The sequence below is a fragment of the Athene cunicularia genome (genome assembly GCF_003259725.1).
Source record: "Athene cunicularia isolate RWA chromosome 1 unlocalized genomic scaffold, athCun1 chr1_part1, whole genome shotgun sequence".
Classification (NCBI taxonomy): domain Eukaryota; kingdom Metazoa; phylum Chordata; class Aves; order Strigiformes; family Strigidae; genus Athene; species Athene cunicularia.
In genome coordinates, this window is record NW_020799091.1 from 57,029,071 (window position 1) to 57,039,908 (window position 10,838).

Sequence of the window (10,838 nt, forward strand, 5' to 3'; positions counted from 1 at the left end):
CCCCCCGCCATAGGTAAATGGTGTTTTTCTGAGGAATACAAAAATCTTCCTTGATTATTAATTTGTCCCTATCATATACATAAATTGGTGACTATAGAGTCAATTAAAACAACTAAATATATTAACTGTGTATGATTTATTCTGTCAGCTCATACAATTCCTTTTGGAAAACAACTAATTCTCATCATTTCCATTACATTTACTACTTGTAAATATGTAAGTAGCTAATGCTGAGGTGCCACTCACAGGCTGGTCCACTGTATCCAAGAGAAAGTTCAATACATTGCTCAATGTATGGACTGTTTCTCATAATATTTGGGGATTACCCATGTATCTCATCCTCAATCTGGGATTAGCAAATCTTGGTATCTCTATTTTAGATAGTGTCTGAGGCAATGAGGCTAAAATTTATATCAGGTAATGGTAAACCTTGCTTTCTTTACATACCAAAACCACAAGGACTAGTTCCTGAACCAAGGCCTCTAAATCAGAGTAGGTTCTCTCTATTGGCAATAAAGGAATACAAGACCCTAACTGCCCTCTAGTGTGCTTAAGAGCCTATTTCTCTCTGCTGACCACTAACATAGTTTAGGGCAGAAACATTTGTTAACTCAGGAATCTAAAATAAGGTGGGATGAACTTAGACCAGAATCACACAGCAATACTGAGACAGAAATGTGCATTGAAACCTGATTATCTAAATCATAGTCCACAATGGCCTCCTCGAACAGTTTCTACAAAAAACTTACCCAAACCCAAAACCCAACACTCAGAAAGCTCTGGTTACCTACCTTGTATTTTTGTGATTTCCCCAGTACATTTGCCAACGAAAACATAAGGGAATGATCATTAGGTATTAATTCCAGGGCCTCTCTTCCAACTGCTTCTGCTTGAGCTAGATTGCCTGGGAGCCCATGTAGTAGAAAAAGAGGAGGCATCTTTTAACACAGCCTTATTAGTTACTTTTCATGCTGTGAGCATACATATTGTACAAATAACTGATTACATGCATTTTTAAAGAAAACTAGGTATCACACACAAGTGTAAAATCCTACAGAATAAGACAACAGAAAGCCTCCATTTTGTTTTCAACAGATAACACCTTCAGAAGAACAACAAAGCACAGTTTCAAAAGTTCTGAAGTTTCATCTGTAATACAAACATGCTTGTGCTATGATGGCCTTGCAAATAAGGATCAGAAATTCAGTTTACAGGCTGGATTTCAAGTGATGCTTTAGAACCATTGAGTCAGAAGTTATATTTATTAGAGTGTCTGGGTAGCCAAAGAAGAGGCAGAACTTTTAGATAAATACAGATAAAGATTTAAGTTTTGCTAGACACTGAATTATTCATGAAAACATTCAAATAGGCTTATACCTGTGTTATCAAGCAATATAATCATATTGTTCCAAGCCAAACTATGCTCTGGTTTCAGAACTGTAGCATTCCTCCACGCATTCAATGCATCTATATGGCGATTCAAATCTGCATACTAAAAAGAAAGAAAACCCCAATAATTTCACTTTGACTTCTTTTACTTTCCTATCATGCACTAAAGGGCTCCTAATGTCTCATTCCATTCTAGTAGAACTTGTTTTTATAGACAAAAATAAGAAATGTAAAAAGAACACTATGGTAGTATGGGAGATGGAGAACTATATACTAATTTTACCCTGCTTTTCTCTGGAAGCCAGGCTTGTTTTCAAATATACATGTACCAATAGGATATGGAAGAAAACCAGCATACAATTTAGAAAACTACTCAAGAGAATAAGTAAATATTTAATATAAATATATCCAAGAATCTAAATGGAATTTTGGGGGGCATAGTTCTACTACCTAACAATATATTAGTGACTGCAAAACAGTCTAATATTATGAAATGTTTAAATGATATCTTCTCAACAAAAGACCATGATCTCTATTTTTGTTTATATCTCTTTATATGAAAAGTAGGACTACTAAAGGTGGTATGGAAGGAAGTATACAGGAAAGCAATAGGAAAAGCTATCAAAAATGTGAAATTACTCTGAACTACAAATCAAGTGAACCGGAATAACTTATCAGCATTTAACAATACAGCAGTATTATATATATATATATATATAAACACACACAGATTCCTGTCATAGTTATCATTTATTCAAAAGCACTTACCAACCGCCCTAAATTGTAGTAACAATCTGGATATTTTTTCCTGTGTTTAATTGCAGTCCAGTAGCTTTGCTCTGCCTCTTCAAACCGTCTTAAACTGTTCTGTACTATTCCCAGATTCATCCATGCAGCAGCGAAATCAGGTCTGGGCAAATTGAGGAAAAAAACGAGAACACAATTGAGCATTTGGAGCACAAGGATCCTATTGTATCATTTCTGCTTAGTTGGTGCATGACACTGCTTAGCATTGTTCTAAACATACTGTATTTGTACAGCTAAGGACAGCAACTCCTCTGCTTCTTGGAGCTCGTTTCTTTCTTTCAGAATATTTCCCAGGTTGTTCATGGCATGTACGTACTTAGGATTCAACCTAAAATTTAAAATTTAAGAGATGATTATTATGTATGGGACATGTATTACTATATGCAAATTGCTAGCTCTGCAATGCTGCAGATCATGAAAATGAATACCTAAGCATTTTCTTCATGTTAAACACAAAAGCAATTTTAGGTTAGTTCATTAAAGCAGTAAAATTCCTGATACCTTACAGCTTCTCTGTAGTATTTGATTGCTGCACTTTGATTTCCTTTGTCAGCCAGGTTTTTGCCAACATTGTAGTGCACCTGAAAACACAGATGAACATTATACCAGATGCTACACAGTCAGATATTTTGTGGAGCTAAGTTGCTAAAAATTCTTACTCCAAATAGAAACAGTCAGCACTTGCATCATCCACTGCTGGTTTTTGTTGTAGGTGGGTACTTTAGATTGGACAATATATTAAATGGAGACAGCAAGACAAAATCTGAGGAATAAATTAATAAATCAGCTTACCTGTTCCAGCTATTTAAGAAAGATTATTCACTTCCTGATTTTATTAATGAGGTTACAACACCTTCCAAAAGACTCTTTATATGAAGACCTCCTGCTCTTCATTTCATTTATTTGTCAGTTAAGTAAGAGAAGTCTGACTCAAATCAAATCCAAACAGCAGGAGAAACACTACAGCTATGTGTTGATTAAACTTTGCTTTCACTATAGCATAAACTAGAAGAACTAGATATAGCATAAACTAGATAGCATAAACTTTGCTGTCACTATAGCATAAACTAGATAGAAGAAACTCAACATTAACAGAAAAACTAATCTCTCTATTTCAAAAACAAACAAAAAATAAAACGAGGAACACACATTTGTGTACATTTTGTGAACTGAACTAAAAAGATCTACTATTGTCTATTAAAACTGATAGCAAAAATATTTAAATAAACTATTTGCATTTGCAGTGGTTTATTTCTTTTTGTCCTGAGAGACAATACCCCTAAAAATGAAGAGCTCCTCCTTATACGTAGGTTTCTTAATTTCCCTTCAAGTGAAATTGTAGCTTTAGTTCCTCTTATTATGGTGCTAACAAAAAAGGGAAGAGAAGAAAAACTAAAACATACCAAAAGAACTCCTCAGCCTACCATAAATACGCAGTGACAAAAAACACTCTACAGTGGAGTGTAATATGCAGTAACATCCTGCTCTTAAAACAGTCAGCAAAGGGGTTCCAGGCGCAGACTGCCATTTGAGAGGTGCAGGTGACTTTTGCCATACAGCTACGTCTCTCTCTTCACTGGCCATGACAGAGAGATGTCAGGATCAGCCCTTAGCTCTACTCCCCCATACCAGGCTGACAATAACTCTGCCCTCTGCTAAGCACAAGGCTGTAACTCTCCTTGATTTCTCCTATGACCCCTACCTGCACAACTTGAGGACCCAAGTACTTTCTGTACATCAATGGGTGGGAACAATGTGGCCGTTAGATATGAGGCGCCAGTGTGATGTTTTAAATTTCATGTCCAGCGTTGTGGTTCTTTGTCTTTGACAGATACTGTACATGCCAACCTGGGAGGGAGGATTTTCCTTTCCCGATTAAACATTTAAGAGCAGACATAGCATTTCATTATTATATGATTAAAGATAGATATTAACTGGAAATGACATATTACATTATGCCCACATGCTCCTTTATCAATCTTTAAGAGGTAATTACTTTACAGTAATAGCTCTAAAAGGAGCATTTCTCAGGGATGCATAACAGCACAGTTATTTGCCTAAATCAGGGCAATTAGGCAAAAATACCCTAGGGTAGAACCTAGCTGATCTCAACGGGCATGTGTTGTTGAAAGTTAACATAACCATGGCACTGTAGCCTAGCCAAATAATTGGCTCTATGTGTTTGTCTGTTCACAATACCTCAACTGGCCTAAGAAGCCAGTATAAAAAAGCAAAAGCACAAGCACTGCATATTCTCCCATGTTAGACATGCATAGTGCTTGAACTGTTATTTAAGTGTTTAAATGTGCACACATTTAAATAAGGAAGAGAGAAGAAATTTGTATTTTCCTGTACAAAAACAAAATTACTGTCAAACAGATTTTTTTTCCCCCCCTCAAAGCAGCGTAGGAAGAAATTGAAATGTAGTATCATCTTCTAGGAGGTACACCCCCTCAGTTGGAGCACTAGTATTATCAACTATTTTATTCTCTCTTCCTAGCTGCTTATAATCACCTTTTCAGCAAACATGAACATTTGCTGAGAAGGATGGAAGCAAAGCACAGATGTCAGAATTTCTACAGAAACATGCAGATGCTTCTGTTCAATGCCAGATTCTTTAATCAAAACACTCTTTCCTCTACTACTGAAAATGTTTTCTAAATAATAATAAAACAAAGCCTTTTTGATCTTCACATTTTGTTTCTGCAGCTAACGTTGTCTAAAGTTTCTTCTGCATGACTATGCTTCTATACAAAAAATTGACATCTAAAATGGTATCTGTATGGCAAAGGGATATTCCATACCATAGAACATCATGCTCAGTATATAAACTGGGGGGAGTTGGCTGGGAGGAGCAGATCGCTGCTTGGGCATTGGCCAGTGCGTGAAGAGCAGTTGCATTGTGCATCACTTGTCTTTTCTTAGGTTTTATTTCCCTCTTTTTGTTATATTTGTTTTCATTACATTTATTATATTTTATTACTCTTATTACATTTTAATTTTTTTTCTATATTTATATTTTATTTTAGTTATTATACTGGTCTTATCTCAACCCATGAGTTTTACTTTTTATTCAATTCTTCCCATCCCACTGGAAGAGGGGAGGAGTAAGCAAGCAGCTGCATGGTGCTTAGTTTCTGCGGGCTTAAACCATGACACTCAGTTACAAAGGGAGCCTCGGATGTAGATGTCTAGAGCTAAGGACATAAATCCAAGCCAGTAGTCTGACATGATGAAACACTAGTTATGCTTTTATCATAGCCTGTAATTAGATATTCCAGTACTTCAACAAAGCACTCCAGGATAAACTTGCAATATAATGACATCGAATGAAAAGATGCCAAACTGGATCCAGTGAACCTTTTAGGCCAGTAGCACTGAAATACTCCAAATTTATAAACTATCCGTAACATATAATCATATCAGGAGTAAATAGTCTCTGTACCTGTTCATTTGCTTTAGCAGTAACAACACAGGACTGGTTCTAACTCACACTAGCGTGTATCACCAGTGAGTTCCAGGAATTAAGTCAATCTATATGGTATGAAAAAGGTGGTAAGAGGAAACAGAATCAACATACAGACACCTTCTCTTCAGCTAAGAAAAATACTGCCAAATGCATGAAAAATATATGTTTCAGTCTTAACAGCCTTTGAAACCAACTTGAGTGCAGGACCATGCAAGTTCAAAGGTGTGACATACTCATGGACATGTTTAACCAAGATCTGTAACATGCTTCTTTCTTGCTCTTTTTAAAAAAATAAAATTCTATATAATATATATTTTAAATATTTTAAATAAATACCATTTAAAATACATTTCAAAATATTTAAAACATTTAAAAATCTGCATGGTGAACTTTTTTTTGTAACTTCATTATGGTACCTGATTATTTTCAACAAATTTCAGAATCACGCAGCAACATTTATCAAAGTTGATCCTAAATTTCATCCTCTTGAGGCAGACACATCCATCATTCAAGGGGGTAGATTCACAATCTCATTTACTGCAGTTTCACAGAATCATCTAGGTTGGAAAAGACCTTGAAGATCATCCAGTCCAACCATTAACCTAGCACTGACAGTTCCCAACTACACCAGATCCCTCAGCGCTATGTCAACCTGACTCTTGAACACCTTCAGGGATGGGGACTCCACCACCTCCCTGGGCAGCCCATTCCAACACCTCACAACCCGTTCTGTAAAGAAATGCTTCCTAATATCTAGTCTAAACCTTCCTGCAATCATTGTGAGTCACTAGCCCCTTCTTCCAAAGGCTGTCAACTCTTCTTTTCTCCCTGAGTTATAGCCAAATCTCCCTGTTTAGCCAGGGAGGGGATTTTCCTGTGTCCCTGAGCAGGGATCAGTTTCCAGCCTTCCCCATCTCTTAGGTCCCCTCCTTCTGCCTGGAAGCAAGAAGGTGAGGGATCACCTGCTTCTTTTGAAGCCTCCATTTGCTCCTTTTGCTTCAAGGGGTGCTAAGTTGCTACTTCACCAATCAATTTCCCTTTCACACTCCCTAATACTTCTTTCAACCTCTTCTTTGAGTTCCACCACCAGGCTGAGCAGGTCACCCAGCTGATGGCAACACACACAGGTGCTGTCACTGCTGCCCTCCGGCAGGACCGACAGGCTCAGGCACTCCCTGCAGCCCGGGACCTGGACTGCTGCATGTTTGCATGGCAGCTCTGTCTGGGTCGCCACGTTCTTTCTGGTGGTGGTTTTAACACGAGTGGAGATCATGGTTCAGCCTACTCGTGGAGGACGATGAGATGACAACTAGCTCAGATAATCTCTAGACCCAGGAGATGGACTGTGCCCTGTCCACTTGCCCTGCCTGTGCCAACTGACGTGCCACACCCTGTTTGCCCATCTTGGTCACTCGCTCCCTGGGGGCTGCTCTTGTATGTGAGGAGTGTTGGGTGTCATCACTCCTGTCTCTGCCCACTCTTGAGTCACTACTGCTCTCGTTGGCAGCTCACTCTTCCTGCTCAGGGGCCGGGGGAGGCAGCTTGAGGCTCCCCCTCTTCCCTGGGCTTCTGCCTTCTTGGCTTGCAGTTTTGCCACAGGGTTTTTGATGCTTTCAGAAGGGTCCCCCAGAGCCCCTCTCCTCAGCATCTCAGCAGAGGTTTCCACACCTCTGTCTAAAGAGATGTTTAAAGAAGATGAGTCTTGAAATTAGAGAAGGCACTGCTCTAACTCTTGTTACTTAGAATTAGGGTAAGTTTACACTGCTGACATACAGACAATTTGGAATTTAAAAGAGCTGTAGCAGAGAACGTGAACAAGGAGATGCAGCTTTTGTTGCTAGTTGGGAGACACCTGGAGATTCTGTGACCCTGCTACATCAGGCAAGTAAAGCAGGACCACATTACACATATTAAAGATGTTCCAAGAACAACAAAGGAAAGCTATTATCTACATTGAATCTTTTGGTCTGCTCCCACTGAAGTAAGTGGGCCACTGAAAGAAAGTCCTGTGGAGTAGTTTTTAAAGGAAGTTTGAAATTTCAAGACAACAACTGAAGATGAGAAGAGAACCTAGTTCCAATTTTTACCTTTACTTTTGTCAAAATTGAATTAATATAGGTGAGTCTATAAAGAAAAAAAGAGGTTGGCTCTCACACATGGACTCTCTAATGCTGTTGCCTAGAAAAGTCCCCTACTACCGTTATTTCCAAGTTACTCCTTCAGCAAAATTGGAATGTGAGCCTACAAAACCCTCCCTGTTCACATCACCACGCTTTCCACTTGCGCAAGCTGTCACTAGCAGCAGTACAGCTCAGGCATGTCTACACAGCCCAATGTTGACAAACACAAGCTCATTTTCCCTGTATGCTCATTGGCTTTGAACCAGCTGCATTAGTTCAGTAGCTCGCACACAGCTTATCGGCTCAAGCACAGCCCTGTGTGAACACAGCTACACAGCCTCCCAGCCAGACATGGCTTGAGTCCAAGGAGCTTGGAGCACAGGCGAAGAGTGTGGATCTGTCTAAAGCACTCTTACCATGGCAGATGGATGGAGTTACACACAAAGAAACAGATTGCATTTGCTCCATTTATAGTATGTGCTTGTCATCCAGAAGACAAGATATACTGAGGTCATCATTTAAAAGAAGATGGTTGCTTACCACTGCCACACAATAAAATACAACAGCTCTTTTTCTATGTATTGAAATCTGAGACTACTGAAAGACACCACCATGTTGTAAATATCGGCCATGAATATTTTTTACAGCTCACTGCCACATATTTGTATTCCAGTAGATGCTAAGTTTATAATTCCCTTTGCAAAGTTTAGCATTTCCAGGTTCCTTTTTAAACTCTGTGTCTTGATCTGCATTGTCTAGATACCACTCTAGATTACAGAAATCTAATCTTTTAAAACATTAATGTATTTTTATTAACAAGCTGTGCATTCCTATTCCTAGGCTCTTTAAAGAGAGTATCTGCTAAAATTCAGACAACATCAGGGATCTGTGGTATGCTCCAACAGATCATGCTCTCAGCTATCAAAGGACTGCTGTGGAGGTCACCTCTGTTGGCAGGCTACATTCAGTCTACTATGCCAGAAACCGGTGTCAGCTCAGTGAAACATCCTATATCCAGTACCACCCTGTTACTTGTTCCCTTACTAAGCCTTGCAGGGAATATTGCAGTTTTCCTCAGTAACCATGTCTGAAGACTCCAGCCCATTCAGCCACTGTAAAAGAGCAGAAGTAGGAGCAAAGATTTCACCCCTACATCCTGCACTGATAATATGGTGCTTTGTCCCTTAGCTGTGTTGGCTATATAGATCACTAGCAGGTACACAAAAAGGATTCTAAAAAAGTAACAAAGGTGTTATTCAGGCGAGTACATTGTTACAACTCATTTCTTTTTGATATTTTGTTGTAATAACTTGGAATTATATGCAAAATTGATTTAGTAGATTTTATTAGCAATATATTCAGTTTAACTGGATGCTTTTCCTGAAGTGTATTGCCCCTTCTCCCTCCCCTCCCCACTCCCACCCCCAAATTCTGAATTGCAGTATTATAATTTGCACACTGGTATTTTGACTGTGCTACCACTGTAATTTAGGTGTCTGACATGTCAATGTCATATTCTTGCACCAAGCAAGACTGTCAGTAATGCTGTACTACAATGTATTAGCTATGCATAACACCTCCTCTATTCCAAATTTCAAAACACTTAAAAAGATAAATTAAAAGTCTACATGAGTGACTTACCTTTGCATTCAGAGGGCACACAGACAGTGCACTCCTAAAAAGCTGCTCTTCTGACCTCCACTGACTGCTGCGGAGTGCACAGCGCATAACATTTATCAACAAGATTCCAAGTACTGCCACAGCAAGAATTTTCTTAAGGAAAGAGAGAGAAGTCAAGAAACAAACCATGCAGTTAAAGCACTTCATCATCAACTTTACTGATTTTTTGATGGTACCTTTTTCTTGGCTTGCTTACTCAGGAGACTAAACCCATATGTAAACAGAATACAATATCCAATACTGGGGAGGTAGATGACTCTCTCTGCAATAACAAATCCTACTCTGAAGAACAGGTTACTTGCAGGAAGAAAAGGGATAATAAGAAATCCAAGTCCCAGTGTAAGAATTCTGCAAACAAGAAACAAATTCTCCAATTAACCACAAATCTTAACAAAAGTACCTTTCTACTTAACATAGAAATTTTAAACATTGTAGAAGGATGTGTGTATGGAACATGGCATTCAAAAGCAGCCTTTGAGAGTTACTAACAAAATCAGATTAAATTTCAGTGAGGTTCTGACACTTCATTCCATCAGATATTTTTGAAATCCTAGCTATAATTTCCAGAAGAGCAATGCTCCTGCTTCTAGGCCACAAAATAGCCCTATTACCCATTAATTACATAATCCCTATTTACAATACACAAGCTGGAAAAGTAATGGTAAAAGCTACCTGTCTATTTTTGGAACTAGTAAGACAGTAACAGGGGGAAAATACAGGTCACTGTTGAAGAAGAAACTTAGGTACACATCCTAGTGAGACAGTGTTTCCTTTCCTATCAAATACATCAATAGTAGACTCCATTCTGGTTAACCACTTGGAAGTTAGTAATGTATGTTCTTTCTACATTTAGCAGAGAGAGGCACTTCTTGAGGGCAGTTTGTGTTCCTTGTGTTAGGTACCTATGTAAGGATGAGTAATCCTCAGCAGGTAACTCTTCAGGGACTATACAGAGCTTAGACAACTGACACTAGGTACTTTACTTTTACAGAGCATATTCTCTTACATAAGAGAATAAGAACCCCAGGTCTGTGTCAGGTGCTTGTTATAAAGGCCACAGGCATGGTAGTTTTCTACTCTCATTTATTACAAATAAATCTCTATACTGTAACGTAGATGTGTCCTCTTACTCTTTCATCATCCTTGAGTCCTAGGTCTTCACTATAGTTTCTGCCTTTACTTTTTACTAAAAATCTGTTCAGAAATATAGACTTGGTGAGTGTGTTTTTACTAGAAAGTATGATGTGACCTGTAGCAAGAATTCCACCCCTCTCCAAAATGATTTTATTTGTGCAAATGAGTATGGGAACAGCAGAAAGAAAGGCAGGTGGGATGTTAACATTTGAGAGGATGGGGGGGGGCGGATTTAATGA

The 10,838-nt window shown here is 38.6% G+C and overlaps 1 protein-coding gene across 6 annotated transcripts in view; it reads right to left on the bottom strand.

Moving 5' to 3' along the window:
* TMTC4 (transmembrane and tetratricopeptide repeat containing 4) overlaps window positions 1-10,838 on the bottom strand; it is a 61,357-nt gene that overhangs the window by 11,607 nt on the left and 38,912 nt on the right. For all 6 annotated transcript variants that reach the window (XR_003397661.1, XR_003397660.1, XM_026841245.1 and 3 more), the window contains exons 9-15: window positions 9,642-9,813; window positions 9,427-9,558; window positions 2,698-2,777; window positions 2,417-2,524; window positions 2,158-2,299; window positions 1,378-1,492; window positions 792-904 (exon numbers count right to left, since the gene is read on the bottom strand). Coding sequence is in view for 4 of the 6 variants with exons in the window: in XM_026841245.1 (XP_026697046.1) it covers window positions 792-904; window positions 1,378-1,492; window positions 2,158-2,299; window positions 2,417-2,524; window positions 2,698-2,777; window positions 9,427-9,558; window positions 9,642-9,813 (862 nt within the window). In the remaining 2 variants the exon portion in view is untranslated. The remainder of the gene's footprint in view (window positions 1-791; window positions 905-1,377; window positions 1,493-2,157; window positions 2,300-2,416; window positions 2,525-2,697; window positions 2,778-9,426; window positions 9,559-9,641; window positions 9,814-10,838) is intronic.